At 36.0% G+C, this 21,748-nt stretch overlaps 1 protein-coding gene across 1 annotated transcript in view; it reads right to left on the bottom strand.

The window, feature by feature from the left end:
* The window catches only part of CLTC (clathrin heavy chain), a 74,822-nt gene that overhangs the window by 36,459 nt on the left and 16,615 nt on the right, over positions 1-21,748 (bottom strand). Inside the window, exons 2-7 of the mRNA XM_020991837.2 lie at positions 10,384-10,591; positions 7,930-8,198; positions 6,701-6,862; positions 5,229-5,345; positions 4,547-4,720; positions 1,644-1,841 (exon numbers count right to left, since the gene is read on the bottom strand). Of these exons, the coding sequence (XP_020847496.1) occupies positions 1,644-1,841; positions 4,547-4,720; positions 5,229-5,345; positions 6,701-6,862; positions 7,930-8,198; positions 10,384-10,591 (1,128 nt within the window). The remainder of the gene's footprint in view (positions 1-1,643; positions 1,842-4,546; positions 4,721-5,228; positions 5,346-6,700; positions 6,863-7,929; positions 8,199-10,383; positions 10,592-21,748) is intronic.

Raw genomic sequence — 21,748 nt, 5'->3', positions numbered from 1 at the left:
GACTAAGCTGATCCATGTTCTGATTTAAGTGTGCCATCACTAAATATATTCATAAAGCACCATGCTGGCTAGTCTACTGTATAGGTACACAATGTATACTAAAGTATATTTTTTTAAGGTATGTGAAATTGGGTAAATCGTGACAGGATAAATAGCAACACAGAAAAAAAAACTGGGTGTGGGGGAGAGACTATGGAACAAGAACATAATGCAGTATTCTTATGCTGTAAGAAATGATGAATATGAAGAAGTCAAAGAAACTTAAGATATCTATAAATGGAAGGATACAACCACGTAAGTAGAATGAGTACAATTTATACCACGAACACAGTAATGTAAAGGAAACTTTAGAATTCTGGTCAATACCATAATAACAATCATTTCAGAGGAATTATACCAAAATGTGTATCCCATGTCTCAATAGAGAGACGGCAGGCTATAGATACAGAATGAGGTATATTTCCAGACATGGCCTTTGTCATGCTTTTCTAATTTCAGAGGGGTGAGAGTGACAATGATGTTTAAAAAATTAATGAAACATTTTTTCAAAAGGACAAAAAAATTAAAGAGATTAGACTAAATCCTCTCCAAATCTCTTCCAGCCCTAAGAATTTTATTCAAATCAGTCAAATTTATGACTATAACTGGAACAAAGTAAATTTCCTTCCAGGTGAAGACTATCAGTAGTCATCTTCAACCACGAACAAACAATGCTCTAGTTTTCTTAAATTCTAGCAATTCATAGTATAGTAGATATAAATCCAAATCTTTCTGGGTTAAAAATAGGGACATTAACACCCAAACCTATAATAATGTTGCTAAGCTAAAACTGTGTGGCTTTGCTGAAGCAAATTCTCAAAGTGAATAGGAAGAACAAGTTGTCAAAGATGACCTAAATAGTCAGCATTCGAAGGAGAGAACCCCAAGCAAATATGGCAGAGCTATAAATTGATCCAATAATTCTTAGGAACAATTAAGAAAATTAACTACACTATTCATCTCTTTTGCCACAGCAATAGCACTACCAAGCACACACACCAAGGAAACCAAAGACAGAGGAAAAGGTCTCACAGACACCATGGCATCCTTTCTGGGGAATTTTTACAACTTTCCCAAATTAGGAACAAGAGTGGATACTCCTTCAGGAGGCTACATATGAACAAATTGTAGGATATGAATGTAATGGCATATTATTGCACTAAGAAAAAAATGAACGTAAAGTTCAAAGAAATCTGCAAAGATCTGTATGTCTTGATGCAGACTATATTAGAACCAAAAGACTATGCCAAGGAAAACACTAAAATCAATGCAACGACCAATCTTGAATTGTGAAGACTAATGAATAAATACATTTCTCTTGGTAGAGAAGTAATGTGGAACAAGGCATATACTATTAGACATTGTTAGTATGTTGTTTGTTTTGTTTACCTGTAATTTGTTACAAATGGGGTGGGGATGGGAAATAACATTTTAAAGCAAAGTTAAAGTATTAACAAGAGATTAGAAGTCCTAATTAAACTCAGTCAAAAAAGCAGCATTATTTTGCAAAAATTTTGATCTTTTCCTAATGTAACTAGAAATGGAAGGCACCGAACAGGCACATAAATGTTCTTGGAATTCTGATGCTTGTTTCCAAAATTTACCTTTGGTGCATTAGCAGCCACCTTTGCTGCCTCTGAGTAATTTCCTTGTGCAAAAAGAGCATTAAATTTCCGGGCAAAAAGCTCTTCAGCTCCAGCTAAGTTGTTTCGCACAGCCATTCTCAAAGCCAGATCAGGATTCTGTAGGACGTTGGTGATGTAAGGAATTATATTCTCTTCTTCCACACATACCGACAGCACCTATAATTTAAATGTTAGTAGATATCCAATATGAGTACTTTGTAAGACATTTGCTCTAAATATGTTTAGACTGTACTAGTACTGTCACATCAAGGGATGATGAATGAAATTAGGATTCAACACTACTAGTTATTTGGAAAAGAGAGGAAAAATATTAAGAAAATTTGAAAATCAGAGGGGAATGGACCCTTTGATAGACATCTATATCATGGTTTGAAATCATTTAGTGGTCTAAAGTGGTTCCATTTGACAAATTAGCCAAACCAAGTTCTTTATTTCCTTACAACTTACAAGCCCATAACTTCTCCTAACTAAATTAAGTTCTAAATACTTTTAATTCATCTTTTACCTCTAAATTGGTCTAACAGTAGGTTAATTTAGTTTAAGTCAGATGAAAGGAGATAAGTTCATCAAATCCCTGACTTCCTTTAATGTTTAGCTTAAGTACTACCTCCTACAGTAACTCTATTCTTCTCTCTCTCTCTCTCTCTCTCTCTCTCTCTCTCCCCCCCTTCCCCCCAAGTGCTCAGTGGGTTCCCCAACAAAATAAGTTATTTTGTTATTTTGTATATATTTGCTTTCTTTATATTCATGCTGTGTTCTCTTTCCCAACTTTCATAAGTTTAGCTGCCTGACACCTTCCACCATTCTGCTGTGGAATTGGTTGGGCTGCCTTAGAAATGTTATCATCTTTGTCCTACAAATTTAAACTATCAGAATATTCTCCAAGGGAATGGCACTGCACTAGCTTAAGACCTTAAGGCCCCATTTCCCTATTCCCTACCACTAAGCAATACCTCAGAGCATTAAACACTGCTTATGAGAATCAAATATATAAATATGATCCACTAGTCTTCCACATTTTTTCTTTTCAACTAGGAAATATTAAAAAAATTAACATTAGCCTGACTTTATCTTTAAAACAGCCTACAGGCAAGATATACTGCTAAGTGGATGGGGTATTTCAAGGCATACATGTTTGCTCCACATCAAAAATCTACTTTTAAAAAGGAAGTAGATTAATATTTGTTCTCTTTCTCCTCTCCCTCCACTATCACTACTCTTGCCTCTAGAGATAATAGAGATTAAGTTCCAATTTTCCTATTTTCAATTTATACATTCCACATCAAATACAGTGTCAATCTTACCAAATTTATAGGCTATTTTAACAAAACTTAATATACACTACTCGTAAGGCCCCCTACATATACTAAGATTAGTTTCTCCAAAACACAAGAAAACTGTTATGAAATGATGCAAAATAAAAAACACAGGGCTTTAGAATTTAAGTTCTTTGCAAGTAGAGATTGTTCCCTTCTTTACATTTGCACCCCAGCACATGGTACGTAATAGGCACTTAATGTTGTGGTTAATTGACAGAACCAGAACAATAATACACATACAAGGGCTATGGCATAAGTTAATTTCACACTAAGAGGCAACAGGACTAGTCAAAATTATTTCAGAGCTCTGCTGTATTATAGCTTGTGAACTACTTGGGGCGAGGAAAGGGAATATATCTTGTAGGGAGGTTTGTTTTGAAGCACCTTTCATAGTAAAAAAAAAAAGGTATTAAGATAGATAGCTAGATAGACAGACAAATAGGTGGAAATATCTATTTTAAAAGAAACTCTCTGCCTCTGAAAAGACCCACATTCTATTTAGCTTCAGAGTGAGAAGAAAAAAGCAAAACATAATCACTTGTAGCATGGGGAACAGTTATAAAGAAGACACCACTGAAAAAACAAAGCAGTCAACTAGGATTAGTTTACAAACTAATCCTTAGTGAGATGTAGGTCATATGTGCATCTAGCAGTCAGCTTCAGGAAAAACATAAATAAAGAATTCTGAAACCCAAGATTCTGTTAAATGACAGATTAAAAAGTTTAAAGTTTTAACCAAAGTTCAGAGTGAGTTAAAGATATTCAATATGTCAACTGAGGTCATAACTAAAATGAATCAGATACTTTGGGATTCAACCTACTAGGCTTTCCTTCAACATATCTGTAACAATAATAGCAGAGGAAAAGGTCTACAACTTCTAATATTTTGGTTTGAGAAACAACAGGTCAGCTTTATTTGCTGTGAAAATTCATTTAGCTTCCCTATGTCTCAGCTTCTTCATGTGAAAAATGGGAATAATGCTTCTATTACCTCCCTACCACCTACCATAGGTGCTTTTAAAAATACAAAGTACTATATAAATCCAAGTTACTCTACGTGACGTATTTATGATATTCTGAAAATATAAATATTGCCTAGGTAGAACTAAGTTGGAGAGTCTAATGCTTAAAATCAATTCCAATATACAAGTCAGCCAACAGCTTTTCCTATCTAAACAGTATCTAAGTCAGCCTAGGTAGAAAGTCTAAGTTGGAGAGTCTAATTTGTTTAAAATCAGTTCCGACACACAAGTCAGCCAATAGCTTTTCTTATCTAAATAGTATCTAAGTCAGTCGATGATGCTTACTAAAACATCAATTTTCCTTAAATATTTAGTATTACTTTTAAAAAATATAAACTAGTAGTAGGAAAAAGTTCTCCCTGTAACTTATATTCTACAGAAATATCTATTTTGTATAGCAAGCATATAGTATCAAAAAGTACTAAATTTGTTTTCTACAGGGAGATTTTTGAAATGCTAAAGGAAAAAGACTATTAGGTTTGTCTTTGCTTCTTAATTGGAGTGTAGACAGATTCCTTACTTGTCCCTTCCTGTTTACACCAATAATTCCAGCTGTTGCTTCATGAGGTGCAGTAACGAAGATGGTTTCTCCACTGATTCTATTCATGTAGATGCAGGTACCAGTCTCCAGGTCATATAAATGGATATAGCCATATTTGGTAATCAAGAATACCACATCATGTTTTTCGCTGATCTATATAAAGAAAATTAGCACTTTTAACAAAAATAAATTGAAATCTGGTCATAGAAGATGCTTTATTCTGCACTATCTTTCTTTTAAGAACCCTGCCATGATTTAAATGTTTAACTCCAACCACTTCTATTCCTCATGCCTTGACCAGTCTAAGAAAGCATGTTTTTGGCATAAAGACTTAAACTCAAACACCTAAGTATTCTATATAAAAGATAAGGATAACAAGTAGAGCAGCATTACAGAAGTTCTTTCAGGATGATCAAAATTGGTCATCCTTCTAAATGCCACATAAAAGAAAAAAAGGTTTTAATGTTGAAAAAGGCAATTCAATTAACATATATAAATTATTTCACTGATTTTTTTTCTCCCACCCCCCTTTAATTTTTTGTTGTTGTTGTTGTTACACAAGAAAGCACACAGGAAAGATCAGGGGGAGGGATACTGGGAGAAATTTTGGCAATGTATAAAAAAGATCAATAAAATTTATTTTTAACAAACTTCTCTTAACATACCTGCATGCCACAGGAAAGTCATTTTGTGCTTCTGGAGGAAAAAAGACATCTACTGCTTTCTTTGGAAAAGGCTGATTCCCTGTAGGTGGTGTGCCAACTTCAATGATATGTAACTGTTCAACAAGACACAATCATATTTTCCATTACTCTTTATGCCTTTTCTTTTTTTGACAAGCAAAAATATCAACTGAAGAACAAGAAATATCAGGACTAGAGTCAGCTCTTGATCATCTTTACATGAACAGAAGGGAACACTGGCCTAGATCATCTCAAAATTATATATTTTGGGCTTTGGCCTAGATTTTTGCCATTTACATCAAAAAACAGTGATAGAAGGCTGGGAATTCACAAAAACAAAGGTACAATTTAAAAGCCAAATTCAAAATACAGCTGAAAAGTTGTTCAATCCCTAAACTGATAAAAGAGTCCTTGCTTATTTGGGGGCTGCCTTAGAAGGAAGGACTGATTCACGGTTCCTTTGCTCAAATGTTTTGATTTTAAAAGGCTTCCTACAGTACATAAAGCAATTAACAGTGAATAAGTTCAAGAATGGATCCTCTATTTAATTCTCTCAAGAAAGAAAGATCTGACCTATGCAATGAAAAAGAATATTTTACACATTAATTCATTGTATTAATTTTTTTTTTCCTTTTGGGCTAGGCAATGGGGCTAAGTGACTTGCCCAGGGTCACACAGCTAATAAGTATTATGTGTCTGAGGCCGGATTTGACCTCAGGTCCTCCTGAACCCAGGGCTGGTGCTCTATCCACTGCGCCACTAGCTGCCCCATATTAATTTTTTACTAGAAAGGCTGAAAGTTATTATGGTAAATCATTTCAAGATCTCATTACAAAAGACAAAGCAGAAGGCAATAAACAGCAGTGAGGCCCCAAGGAGAATTTATAAATGCATTACTGGGAAGTATTTGTAAGGACATCATATATTTTATGTAAAGTGCTAATTATTATTTGTGTATTAGAGACAAAAGTCACCTAAAGTACCTGGGTCCTGCAGTCTTGCAGATGTTAAAAATGACTTCTTATTCAAAAAGTAATGAGCCTATTTTCATTCTATCATTTCAAATCTAAATGGAAAATATATCTTTGGTGTCTTATTGGGTTCTTCTCAGGAAAGAGAGAATTCTAGCAATTTACTTCAAGCTGGTGACTACTATATTTGTTATGTTGTTAATGGTCTTCACCTAAAAGGCATTCAAGTCGTGTAATTTTTAAAAGGTGATCTGACACTTCTAGAGAATGATTACATATTTTTACAGATATTAGAAGGAACAAAACAGTAACAGTAATAACCAGCCAAAAATATACCTTAAATTGCAGGAACACTGGGATTAAAAGGAAGAGTGAATTTTGGGAGATGAAGACAAGTAGCTAAGCATGTTCTATTTTTTTTAATTAGTTTGCTTAGCTTTTGTGTATTTCCAACTCCATTTCAAGAAGCCAAAGTTTACCTTGCCTCCAGCTTGTCCCCTTACTGCAAAACAAAACAGTGTTGACTCTTCAGCGTTTCCCTCCATCTTAAATTGTGCAAAGCTAGCAGCATGTCCTTCAATGGGCTGAGATACTTTTCTGTCTACAGAATAAAGCTGCATGGCTCCCACCACACGATTTTGCTGCAAAGAAATAAGGTTACCAAGTTGAAATCTACTAAATAACAAAATCTGAATTCCTGAATTCATTAACAGGATATTCAATGACAATATTTTATGATCGTCAGAGATCCATTTCTTTCATGTTATTGAACCATTTCCAAGCTAGATGTAACACCTCAATGCTAACAATTTAGGAATTAGGACGTAATTTTTTGGGGGGTGGGGTGGAGCTAGGCAATGGGGTTAAGTGACTTGCCCAAGGTAACACAGCTAAGAAGTGTCAAGTGTTTGGTCTGAGGCCAGATTTTAACTCGGGTCCTCCTGACTTCAGGGCCAGTGTTCTATCCACTGAGCCACCTAGCTACCCCTATAATATTTTCTCTGTAGATGGCAACCTAAGGATGTATTTCAAAAGAGCCTGCTAAAGGAAGATGAAGTATGGAATCATGGAATGCTAGACCTAGAAAGGATATCAGATAATTAATGCAACTCATTATACAGATAAGAGAAAATCAAGGCTCAGAAATTAAGCATCTTGCTCACAATCACACAAAATCATGACTAACGCCCAACTCTCCAGAGTCCACCCAGAGCTTTTTATTTCTACCATATTCTATGACCTAACTTCTAATTTGTAAGAGAATTCACAATTTAGGGTTTAAAAAAAACACCTGGAAATTAATAAGGGTATAATTATATCTGATCAACTATACTACAGGCTCTAGATCAGTGGTGTCAGACTCAAATAGAAATGGATCCCTGTGGACTTAGAAAACCATAAACTATCTAGGTTTTATGATCATTTTAATTTGTTTTTATCAAATATTGTGGCCCGTCTGAGTTTGACACCTCTGCCCTATGTAGTTATCCTTTATTGTAGGTCATTTTTGGCTATTTCCCCAAGTGACAGAAGAAAAGAGGATTTAATTAGACCAAAAGGTCTAGTACTGTAAGCAAATTCTTCCCATTTTTCTGCAGGTTAGCCCCAACTCCAGAAAGGTCTTTGTACATAAAGCCTTATTTCAAAATTTACTTCATTCTGAGCAATGGACCTCTATTCCTCTTTAATCTACATAAAATTGGAGTACCTGTGCAGATATACCAGTAAGAAGTAACCACTTCTGCTTTGCATCTGTACGATAATTGATAATCTGGCAACCAGCAAGACTAGAATGGCGATCAAACATCTTCACTGGTTGTGACTCTCCTTCCATACTCCAATGATAGACCGCATTGTCCGTAACAAGGGCAACAGTGTTCAAAGAAATCCACTTCCAAAAGGTGACATCATCAGTCATGGTGTGAGCCTTCATTTTACTTTTCATTTCAATGTTAAATATCTGAAGTGTTTTCCCAGCTTTAAAATAAAAAAGGTAGATTTTAAAACCAAGGCTCAGGGTAAACCCTAGCTCTGTAGTTTCTGCATCTTCACATTTCACGTCCAACTGAAAAGGCACTATTCACACTATCACTAGTTATAGAATCATCAAAATTTATCACAAAAATATCATGAGTTAATGGCTAAACACTACAGAATAGATCTGAAGCATTAAGTTATTTCTATCCAAGATATTTAAGCTTTAGTTTAGTATTGGCAAAGCTAACTTTCCAAAGAAGAAAATATAGACAGAAATAAAGATCGTCCTAGTTAATTCTACTAATAGTCTGATTATATAGCCATCTAAGCCTTGAATTGAGACAACACTAACAAAGCACAACATTCTTACAAAAGGATGGAAAACAATCAGGTCAACCTTGTAATTGTGATTGAAAGCCAATTTTTTTTTTCCATTAATAGCTACTTAGTTCTTGGTACACTAAGCAGAACATGTATATGTACAGACACAACATGTGATCTTTGTAAGACTGGCATACTCCCTCTGACCAAAGTTATGGAAGCTGCTTCGTGAAGAAAGAGGTTCCACTTAAACTCTGCCTTGTCACTCATATATCAAAGGAAATGAATTCATGCTACATCTACTTGGTTAAAATTACAAAGGGAAAAGGAAAAAGAAATGCAAGGAAGGGTATAATATACTAAAGGGTTAGGAAAGGTTTCAAGGTACATAGTTAATATACTGGAGGCAAGAATAAAGTTCAAGCTTCACCCCAATAAGACAGCTTACATTTAGTCCCAGAAGGAAGGAATGTGCCTTGAATATGAAATGTGCCCAGAGCTAGCTACAGGTTTTCAGAATAAGGCCCCATACTTAAAAGTTAATTTGAAAGGCTTGATGATCTCCCAAAAGCACTGCATTTCTGGGCCAGAAAATATATGGCTCCTATAAGATGCTATTTTCCCAAGAGAAGAAGAAATAACTTTGTACTTGCTGCCATCTAACCACAGTTTGGAAAAGCTTTCCCTAAAATATAAATGTTATTTCCATCCTGCACAATATGCAAAGCACACTAAAGGCAAAAACCAGACTGAAAAATTGTGATAGTTATAGTCCTGTTTATAAAAAGTAGCTCAAAGTTAATATAATTAGCTATATAGGAAACAGTGCCTTGAAATGACATTATTTTCTCCCTCATATAGAACTTAGGTTATATTCAGATAGTAAAAAAAAAAAAATTTAATACTAATGCCTATCTACTATGCTACAGTAATGAGCTCTGGAAACCTTTTCAACTCATTACAATTTTCTTTTCATAGAACAGGACAATAACTAATACAATCTAAATTGAGAACTCACCATCTGCATACACATAAGAAAGCATTAAAAAATATAGTAACATTAAAGTTAGAGAAAGTATTCTAAGAAAAGTATTTGAGTACCTTCAAAAGGCACTTCAATATAAGCTCTGTGAGGGTAGGGACAGTGACTCATCTAGACTCTGTATCTCCCCTAGAACCTGCAGAAAGTAGGTAACTTCAGAAAGGGCTTTTGAACCGAAGAGGAAGAAACTAGGATGTATAGAGCTAATTAGATTTAATCAGCAAGACTAACTATAACCAATGGATAAAGAATTTCAACTTTCACACTGTAAGGCTGGAAACAAGTTGACTGTTAAATTAAATTGTTACATGCTCTATAAATTCTGTGAGCTTTGAAAAGTTCCTCTACATAAGTCTAGTCAAATGGCCTTACCTCCTGAGGAAAAGTAAAACATAGTGGCTCAAATGAAGTTACCAATGGCAATCTCCTGCCTTTTCATGATATTAAAACTGATGCTTGTAATACAGTCCAATTATACAAACAGCTAATTCCAGTATATTTTACTCTAAGTCTTCCTTAAGATCTTGCAAAGGAGTAAGTCTCAAAATTAGATGGGACCTCAAAAGCCATTTAGTATCACCTATACCTAAGTAAAAGCCCAGTTATTGAACAGAATTATATTGACCAGAAGATAAGAGTCATGTTTCATAGTACCTTTGCAGTACACAGACAGGTAAATTTCTAACATTGGGCTTAATCTTTGCCAATCAGTGTTATTTTAGTCAAATTTAACCTGTATACTATATTAAAGCCTAGAGCCCAAATACTAAGCTTATATCTTCAAAGGGAAGAATTTATAATATTAAAATCAGTTCTTCATACCTTTTAATGCAATTACTTTGCTAGCTGGATTCATGATGGCACTGTCAGCTGAAATTGGTCGACGAATGGGATTACTTGGATCATTCATATCAATGATTACCACCTGAGCCTGCTCTCCTACTTTTTCTCTAATGCAGATGAATTTGTCAGACTCCATAGTCAAAGTACTGAAGCCAATATTTGCAGGGTTGATACCCAGATTCTGGAGCTGAAAGAAAGACAGGTTAATTAATAAAGAAGCATATGACAAAATAATAATTACACAATAAATACCACTGTTACCATTAAGTAATTCTGGAAAGGCTTAATTTAATTGAATACTGCAAAATGTCAAGTGCCATATAGTTTTTTATTTGACACAGCTAGCACTACCACCCTGATTACACAAATGCAAACAAAGCAATTAGAAGCAAAAGGTAGTAATGGCTTTTGCCTTACAGAATCTAAGTAACACTAAATTCAGTTCAGACACAGAATTAAAACTACCAAGCTAGAAATCAGAAATAGTGAAATCAATGTGCCACAGTCAGCAGTTATGGTTTACATGAGGTCCTCGTAGAATCCCACCCCTCCACCCCACCCCCATCCCACCCTCATCCCAGACTGCTAGTGCCTCTCCCTCAGATTATACTGTATCTGTTTTGCAAGTTGTCCCCACCCCTTGAGAATGTAAACTCCTTGAAGGCAGGCACTGTTTCATTTTTATATCTACCTAGCACAGTAAATGGCATATGGTAGGTACTTAATATCTATGCTTATTGACTAATAAGCAACGCATTTTAGAAAATGAAGTCATTAATTTAATCCCCCCCAAAAAAAGAACAAAATGAGTGTAAAGGGACTCCATATCCTCCGTGTCTCCTGCAACTTCAAACCTTTAAGTGCCTATAAGATATAGAGCACTGTGTGCCATGGGAGACCAAAATAATGACCTGCCCTAAAGAAGCCCACAATCTAGTTGTGGCAAGCACCTCACCTTTGTGTATTTTGGATATAATATGAAACATATAAAAAAGAGAAGCACAAAGTATCATGTGTGATCTAACAATGTAAGGATTATTAGTAATTAAGTGGATCAAGGAAGGCTTTACAGCACTTGAGAAGGGCATTAAAAGATAGAAAAAGCAAAGGTGTGAGGGAGTACAGAACAAGAAAGATTCCAGAATTAAGGAAATCATTGAGTTTGGAGAATGTCAAAATAATCCTGTTTTATTATAACACAGTACACATGGAGATGCGAAAGCAAGGTGTTGTGAGGTTGTCTAGTATCTTTGAAAGCCTTGGTAAAGAATCTGAACTGCATTCGGTAGGAACTCAAAATAAATGATCACTATGGGATTAAGAGGTCTGTCACAACTAGCTTTAGAATACAATAAAAGAATAAAGTTATTTACGAGAGAGAATAGCGGCTAGTTAGAGGCAGCTAGGTGGCTTACTGGATAGAGCACTTGGCTTGGAGTCAGGAAGACTGGAGTTCAAAGTTGGCCTCAGACACTCACTTGCTATGCAACCCTGGTCAAGTTACTTAACCTCTGTTTGCCTTAATCCACTGGAGAAGAAAATGGCAAACCAAATCTTTGCCAGGAAAATCCCATGGGGTCTCAAAGAGTTGGACAATGATTGAACAACAGTGGCTGGTCACAGAGAACCACCGAAATTTAGGGCAGCTAGGTGGTACAGTGGTTAGAGTGCTGGGCCAGGAGTCAGAAGGCCCCTAGTTCAAAACTGGCTTTAGACTTTTGCTACGTAACCTGTTTGCCTACAACCTCTATTTGCCTCAGGTTCCTCAACTGTAAAATGGAGATATTAGCACCTAATTGTGAGAATCAAATTTGATATTTTAAAGTATTTAGCGCAGCACCTGGCACATCGTAAGCTCTACATAAATGCTGGTTATAAATGTTTAGTAATAATTCTAAGTTATACTACATTATAACTAAGTTATAAGATAATACTATGTTAGGACAACTGAAGACTTTTTTTAGCATCTGATTATCATTAAATCCATTTCCTTTACAATATTTTTGTCACAAGATATACCTATTCCCAAGATTAGTCTTAATGCAAGGGGAAAATGGATTGCCTTGAGAAGTAATGAGTTCACTCTCCCTGCAAAGTCTAAAGATGAACCTCAATAACAACTCATTTTAGAGGAAAAGCCTTAGAGGAGTAAGGGTTGGAAGATGGGTTCTGAGGGCCCTCCAACTCTCAGATTCCATGATTCCCTTACTCATGAAAAACACCCATGCTCATATCTACTCTGATCTTAAGATAAAAAAAGAAGAATGTCACTTATTTTAATTATATAATGCCCTACCCTAAACCTTCCACTTCTGAGCCTATTAAAGGAATAGAAGCAATAAAATATCCTAAGAAGGAAGCTCCAGGATGCCTTAAATGCAGTAATAATCATGTGGTTCAATACTATGAAGGAAGCAGTCACCTGGTATTTAACAACTGTTGCAATTTTAGGGGGGAAAAATGAGGCAGGGAATTAGATAATAATCAAAACAATTAACTTCAACAAACCTACACAAATCATTAAGCATTTCTCTACATTACCAACAAAATCAAAGAGAAGAGATAGGAGAAATTCCACTTAAAAAACCTACAGACAGCATAAAATAATTGGGAGCTTACCTCTCAAGACACACAGAAAAACTATATGAATACAATTACAAAAGCACTCTAAGTAACTGGGGAAATATTAATTGCCAATATAATAAAAAAACCAAACCTACCTAAATTTACTTACTCAGTACTATACCAAACTACCAAAGAATTACCTTACATGGAGCTAGGAAAAAAAAAATCAAAATTCACTGGAAAAACAAAAGGCCAAGAATATCAAAAGAATCAATGAAAAAAAATGGGAAGGAAGGGAGCCTCTCTCAAACTATGCTACTAAGAGGTAAACACCAAAATAATTTGGTACTGGATAAGACAGAGGTTTAACAAATTAGATAGAGAATATGCAGGTGCAAATGAACACAGTAATAACCCAGTTATTTGATAAATCCAAAGATCTCAGCTACTGGGGCAAGAACTCACTGTTTGACAAAAACAAGAAAACTGGAAAACAGTCTGGCAGAAACTAGATAAGGATCCTTATCTCACACTGTATACCAAGATAGGTAAATAGGTGCATGATTTAGATGATGATATCACAAGCAAATTGGTAGAGCAGGGAAGAAATTACTTGTCAGATCTACGGATGGAGAAGAGTTCATGAGCAAATAAGGGATAGGGAGATTCACAAAAGGCAAAACGGATAGTCTTGATTATATAAAATTTAAAAGAATTTACAGTAACAAAAACCAATGCAGCTAGGAAAAAAAGCAGGAAGCTGGGGCGAAAAAATCTTTGTAGCAAGTTTTTTCTGACAAAGGTCTCATTTCTCAAAAATATAGGGAACTAAGTAAAATTTATAAAAATAAGAGCCTTATCCCAATTGATAAATGGTCAATGGATATGAATACACAGTTTTCAAAGGAAGAAATCCAATTTATCAATATCAATGTGAAAAAATGACCTAAATCACTAATAACTAGAGAAATGCAAATTAAAACAACTCTTGAGTTACCACCTCACACCCATTAGGTTGACTAAGAGACAGAAAAGGAAAATGATATGCTAGAAGGGATGTAGGAAAATAAGCATACTAATGCACTGTTAGTGGAGCTGTGAACTAGTCCAACCATTCTAGAAAGCAATTTGGAACTATGCTGAAAAGGTTATTAAACTGTGCATATCCTTTCACCCAGCAATACCACTTCTAGGTTTATACACCAAGGAGATCAAGAAAAGAGGAAAAGGATCTATATTTACAAAAATATTTGTAGCAGTTTTTTTAGTGGTGGCAGCAAACTGGAAAATGAGGGTATGCCCATCAAGTGGAGAATGGCTGAGTAACCTGTAGTAAATGATTGTGATGGAATATTATTGTACTATATAAGAAATGATGAACAGAATAATTTCAGAAAAACCTGAGAAGACTTACACAAATTGATGCAAAGTGAAATAACAGGAAATTACTGTATACAGCAATATTATATGAAAAACTGTGAATGACTTAGCTATTCTCAGCAATACAATAATAAAAGACAATTCAAAAAAACTTATGATGAAAAATGTTATCCACCTCCAGAGAAAGAAGTGATTCAAGTCTGAATACAAATCGAAATATACTTTCTTTTTAATTTTATTTTTCTTGGAGTTTTTTGATCTGTGTTTTCTTTTGCAACATGGCTAATATGGAAATGTTTTGCATGACTGCACATGTATAATCTATATCAAAATAGGGGAAGGAGGGAATTCAGAACTCAAAAATTATAAAAATGAATATTAAAAATTGTTTTTACATGTAATTGAGAAAAAGAAAATAATTCTTTTTAAAAAAAGATAATCAACTCTAACAGACTCAGTAACTCTGATCCACACAATTCCAAAAGGACTCATGATAAAACATGTCATCCACCTCCAGACAGAACTGATGGCCTCAGAGTACATACAGACTGAAGCATTTTATTCTTTCTTGCTTTATAGCTAATGTGAAAATTTGTTTTTCATGATTATTCATATTCACAAGTTTGGGGGGTTTTTTCCCTTGCCTCCAGTTTGGGTGGGAGAGGCAGTAGGGGTAGGGAGAAAACTTGAAACCAAAAAAACAAAGAAAGAAAAAATTAAAGTCTCTGTGCTTTAAAAAATAAAATTTTTAAAAACTTCAATTAACAAAAGAGAATTAGGTAGGAAAACGGTAAAAATAGCTATCACTAAAGCACAAGGCAGAACAAATAAGTTTTAGAAGTATTAAGTTCTCAGAAAGGTACCTTTTCCTATTCAGACAATTTCTCTCGACTGAGAAATTGTATGCTGTATAATAATTTTGGAATAGCTTTTTTCAAAGTAATATCATAGCCATGGCCTATAACCTGGGCTTCACGATCTAGGCTATTGGATCTTGAGTCCAGGAGTTCTGAGCTACAGTAGTCTTCGTAGATCTGGTATTTGCACTAAGTTTCACATCAATATGGTGAGCCCTTGGGAAGGGCCACCAGGTTACCTAAGGAGGGGAAAACTGGTCCAGATCAGAACCCGAGCAGGTCAAAACTACCAAGCCAATCAGGGGTGGGATCTGGCCTGTGAGTAGCCCTTGCACTTCCAGTATGTACAAGAAGGTAGACACAACCTTTCAAAAAAAAAAAAGAAGAAGAAGAAATGTTGTCATCCTACTATAAGTGAGCTACTGCATTAAGGTCTTGAAAAAAGCTTCTTTGATTTGTTCTTTGCTTATATACTCACTGAAGGTGTCTTACACTCTCACTTCCCTCTCATACCTCAATTACTTTCAGGAACAACCAGTTACCAACTGCAGTAATTGGACACTAAGCTAGGACTGAGAATCAAATTAACTGTCTAACCACTAATGCAAATACATTAATACAGCAAGATAACCCATTTTACACCTGTCAAAGTGTACATTACAGAGATAACAAGTAGAACTATATAACTTTTAATGAAATGGATTATGATAAAGATTATCCATGTAGCAGCTCTTACTTTACATAGTGGCTAGAGCACTGAACTTTAGAGGCAGCAAGATGCAAATCTTGCCTCAAACATTTAACTGGCTGTGGGACCTTGGGCAAGTCAAAGTTAGTCTCTATTTCCTCATCTATAAAATGAGGTTAATTAGTACCTACCTCATTGTTACAATTAAGTGAAATAATACATGTAAAAAGCTATATAAACATTAGCCATTATCTTTTCACTTTATGTCCATTTCCATTTAGCATTAGGCCTGGTTGCATCACATTTCTTCTGCTGTTCAGGAGTACGTGACAGCACCTCCTAATACTCACCTACTATTCCATTAACTTCCTAATCCATAAAATAGGAAAACTACCTACCTACCTCAAAGGATGCAAAGTGAGGACATCTGAAAAGTGAACTTTTCTTCTAAGTCATTCTTTAAGAAATCATGTAACATCCTTAAGCCCTGCCCTCAATAAGGCAAGGTATATACTTAACCCTAAATTAAAGGTTCCTGTCAAATATTTGTCTGAACTATGACAACCAAGTCTCACAATTTTTTATATGCAGAGCTAGATAAAACATAGCTGAGTCAAAGCAACTTGATAAATTTCAGAACTGTGAGCAGTTGCCTTACACGTAAAGTGTGGACAAAAGTCCGGGTAGAATTTTCAACCCACAACTAGATCCTGTCTTTTCTCTCCTACTATACCCCTTCCCCCCAATAAAGGAAAATCAACTCCTGAATTTTTATTCTGCTACTTATTAAGAAGTCCAGCAAAATGGGAATGAGAATACTACAAGGCTATTTGATAAAATGAGGTTTGCCAAAATTACTTGCTCATTTCAGGTACCTTTCTCTGAAATCCCTGTACATACCAACCTCTTTTCCCCCTCAACCTAAAAACAAACAAATAAACAATTTCTTCAACTTCTAATCTTAGTGACTAGACATCTGAGAGGGTTAAGTGATTTGCCCAGGGTCATACAACCAATATGAACCAAAACTGGGACCTGAACCCAGGTCTTCCTGAGTTCACTAAGGAATGATGCTTTTATAAGTGGTAGGGGTAGTAGTAATTGTTATTGAAAAAAAATTTACACAGAACAAATGTGCCTTTTATTTTGTGTTTCTAAAAGGCAGCCTAGGGAATAATATCACCAACTGCTACATTCATTTAAACTTTGACCACTGCTACTTGTTTAAACAAGTAGAAACCACACCTCTTAGTAGGTGGCCATTATACAACTGGAAGATTACCTCTCCTTAAAAAGGTGTGGTGCCCATACAAATCACAGTTCATTCATTCAAGATCCTGTGGAATTTTTTTAGCCTGGCTGTGTACAAATGAGATATTAAAAGTTTCTTCAGGTTGTATAAAGCAATTTAAACTTCTGGGATCTCAAAATAAGGCCTTATCCATTTTGGGGGGAGGCAAACAGAGTTAAGTAATGCCCCAGATCACACAGCTAGTAAGTGTTGGAGACCAAATTTTGAATTCAGTTCCTCCTGACTCTGGGTACTCTATCCACTGCACCACCTAGCTGCCCCTAAAAGTTATTGAAATATTTTTAAAAACAAGTTCAAGGATCCCAAAGAGCCCTTGCCTCTTAAGATTTTGTTATTTTTGCCAAAACACTATGCCTCCAAGATAGCATTTTTAAAGCGAATTCAGTACTATTTTGATGCTAAACTCCTAAGGATCTAAGCACCCCCCCAAAGTCAAACTCTAATATTAGCAAAAACAGTCTTCTGCATTGTATTTTTAACATGTCTTGTAATCTTATCACTAAATGGTAAGATAGCATGTAATTTAACGAGCTTCTACAAAGCTTTAAGTCAGACACAGCAGGTTCATCACCTATGGTCAGTGTTTGGTCTAATAGACTTTAGACGTCCAGCTATTTCTAGAGTTCAGGCATTCACCACTTTTCACCTAGATTACTGCAATGGCTTCCTAACCGAACTTCCTCACCTCAAGTTCATCCTCCATATTGCTTTCCCTACTCACACTCCAGTGGTTCCCTATTGTCTTTTCGAAGCCCTTCATAACCTATATCCAACCTATATTTCTGGTCTCATTATAATTTACTCCTCCCTCTTCAACTCTATAATCCTGGCCTGTCAGACTGGCCTTACTGCTGTTCTTCACACAAGATACAGCATTATACATCTCTGTGACTTTGTGTTGCCACCCCAGCCCCCAAACCTGAAATGCACTACCTCCACACCTTTACCTCACAGAATCCCTTACTTCAAGAAGCTTAAGCAGCACCTTCTACAAACATGAGGCCTTTCCTAATTAACTCTCAACCTACCTTGTATTTACTCTCTTTATATTTATTCTCAATATACATATTCTTGTTTCTTAATAGAACACAAGCTCCTGAAAAGCAGAGTTTGTATCATTATTTGTATCCCCAGCAGTGCCTGGAACACAAAAGGTGCTTATTAAATGCTTGCTGATTGAAGAAATATTGCCTAAATACCTCTATATTTAGGCAACTTGTGATCAGAAGATTTACCTTAGATCATGAGCACTGAAACAAACCCAAGCCAAAGAAGTACTGTGTCAGAAATGAAAGGAATCTTCAATGTCTATGAAACAGATTTTTATAACTAAGTATCCTATCTCATTCACATAACAGTGATAATATTCACAAGAGAGCACTCAATTTGGAGTCAGAGGACCTGGGCTTGTGTCTTGCCTCAGGCATTTTCAAGCTATATGACCCCAGAGCACTTGCTTAACCTTTCTGAGCCTCAGGTCCCTCTACCTCTAAAGCACCTCCTTTCCAACTCTAAATCTATGATCCTATAGTTCTCTTTCTAGTACAACTGTCCCTGTGACGGTTGTGTGCAGGTAGAAAATGCTATGGCAGGTGGTCAAGCTCTAGCCTCGTCTCCCTCCCACAGGAGCTTTCTAATGAAGAGTGGAATTGCTCAGTGAATGAGCTAAAGTGAGCACACCTAGAAATCATAAAGGATACTAAGGGTAAGCAACAAAAGCTATCAACTAGCAAGTTATTTGGTTACAAGCTGTGCCTTCAACAGAAGGCAAGTTTTCTTACATCAGGGATTTTTTTGTCTTTATAATCCCCATACCTAGCATAGCTCTTTGCACAATGTAAGCCCTTAACATAAATTAGATTGCTTAAAAATCACAAACAGTAAGCTGTTATTTGGGTATCTGGTAGATTTCTATTCTCATGTGGCATAACAGAGATGCTAGATGATGTTTCCAGCAGAAGGAGCCTGTAGTTGAGCTTCAGGAAAATTAAATTCTAGACCTTTATCCAGAAATGACTTTGGACTTCAGTGCCTAGTTGATTCATGTGTAAAATGACCACTTTTCCCACTGAATTCACAAATATGTGGAAGATAAAATAGGCTTAAGTGTGATAGCTCTTTGAGAAACCCACATTTGTAATGAATTAAGAGTTCATGGATCCTCCTAGAGTACAAATCAGAACTCTACCAGACCTCATCCTGTATGATTCTTGCCCAAGTCCTTACATAAATTCTCCACAAAGGTTCTACCCAACATGTTAAAGCTTTAATACTGTGTGTAGCAATACAGCAGCACACCGTCTATTCATCTGTTACCCTCAATTCTCACTACACATTAAGTCTCTTTTCCCAATTATAAATTTTCTAGATATTTTATACTACTTTGCATGCATGTCACTATTAGCAGCACGCTGCAGCCTTAAACCCACTATGCATCTATTTTTTGGGTCTCTGAAATTTTAATATTCCAAAATTGTGGTCTTCTATGATCCAGAGACATATAGCATCCACTGCTATTAAACAGATGACTGCACATGTCAGAGGACTTGGGATTATCTAAGCACTGCACAAATTCCCAAACGCAATCTAGCATGCTTTTTTCCATTCAATTTTAAGCCCAGCTCATTTTACCTGCCCAAGATACATGTGCTGATGAACCAACTGAACAGACTGCCCATTCAACTACATAAAAGTGGCACACATATATCTGTTTTACACCTCACTTAGTAGTGATAAATTGCCTCTATCAAGTTATCCAATTTATTCCTACTCTAGGCAGAACTGTATCTGCATATAGCTTATTCCTAACCCCCTTCCCCACTGACTTTCTAAAACTACTTCAACCAAAACAATATGATTTCTTTGTTAGCTCAGTGGGGAGCCAAAACAGTGGAAAAAGTGTTAGATTTCAAGTCAGAGGACCTTGGTTCAAATTCTACCTTTGTCAAAATCCGTGTGACTTGTGCAAGTCATTCAGTCTCTCTAGGCCTTAGTTTCTTCATCTGCAAAGTGAGGGGGTTAGACTAGATGACAAGTTAAAGTCCCTGCTACTCTAGACCTATGATAATTATCTTCTCTGTGTAAGACTTTATAAATAAATTCTTCTGCATATATGGACCCAAATTGCTTAAAAATCTTTCCCATATTTACCTGCAATCCACAACAATAAGAAGAAAAGAACTAACCTACCCTTTGTTAAACATATGATTAGTAAAGAGTATGGTTCATGTTTAGAACCTAGCCTTAATCACTGAATGGGCATTGCCTCAGTCAAACTGAGACCTGGGAAAGACCTCAACCTAAAAAGGCCATAGTCTTCCACTGCATCCAGGCCATATCCAGTCATTCTGATCTATATCTTGCCACTGGACCCAGCTGGCTTCTGAGGAGAAAGTGGGGCTGATAACTTTGCATAGCCCTCCCTCACTTAAATCCAATTCACTTGCAAGTCACGGCATTGCCTTCCTGTTGTCAAGGTCATCTCCAAGAACAAAGAACAAACAACAGATCCTATACATAGCTGGGTTACAACAAGTAGTAAGTACACAGTCAGCTGAAATAATACTGCTACTCTAGTATATTTAGGTTTAGTTTGTTTACCTAAATAAGCTATTTTTAAAAATACAAATTGCTAAACTCAAAATGATTGTGTCACTTTTCTAAAGCCATTTACACTGAAGTTAGAGTCTTTACCAGTTAGAAACTAAAGTCTACTGGAATCTAGGGCATCAGCACAAAACTAGGAATGTAGCCTGTGCCACTATAGGTAACGCTATATTCACAATGCACATGCAATATGCCAAATGACAAAGTTCCCAGACTCCACTTTTCCACACTGTTTCCACAAACTGTACATAAGACAATACCTACTGGATAACAGGAGATAGCTAGGTGGTACAGTGGAGAGTACTGGCCCTGCAGTTGAGTCAGGAAGACCCAAGTTCAAAATCTAGCCTCAGACACTTAATAGCTGTGTGACCCTGAACATGTCACTTAACCCCAATTGCCTCCAAAAATAAATGGGTAAGGAAAAAAATGTTCATGGCCTTATTTTGAGATCCCAGAAACTATGCATAATGAGACCAAATACTTTAAGATCAAAGTTTCTGATAAGAACATGTCTCCAGTTTAGGGGAAAAAAGCCTGTTATGGCCATACTTAAATACAATATTAATTATTAACCAATTACTTCTCAGTTTTAATGTGACACAAAGAAGTAGAACGAGCACATGTTCAATAACCAATGCATGTTCTAGTGAAAAAGTTTTTTTTTCTTTTTTGGCTAGGCAATTGGGTTAAGTGACTTGCCCAGGGTCACATAGCTAGTGTCAAGTGTCTGAGGCTGGATTTGAATTCCTGTCCTCCTGACTCCCAAAGCCAGAGTGCCACCTAGCTGCCCCTTCTAGTGAAAAGTTTTAAACTGCTTCAGAAATGTATACCTCAGCTTAGTTTCAGTTTCTGACAAGTCAGGAAATATAAAAACTGGCCTACCCTAAGCATTGACTACTCTGTACATCTCAGAATCATAGATTAAAAACTGGA

The sequence above is a fragment of the Phascolarctos cinereus genome, unplaced genomic scaffold (assembly GCF_003287225.1).
Source record: "Phascolarctos cinereus isolate Bilbo 61053 unplaced genomic scaffold, phaCin_HiC Scaffold_5;HRSCAF=322, whole genome shotgun sequence".
Lineage (NCBI taxonomy): Eukaryota > Metazoa > Chordata > Mammalia > Diprotodontia > Phascolarctidae > Phascolarctos > Phascolarctos cinereus.
This window is presented reverse-complemented; position numbering and strand designations above follow the sequence as displayed.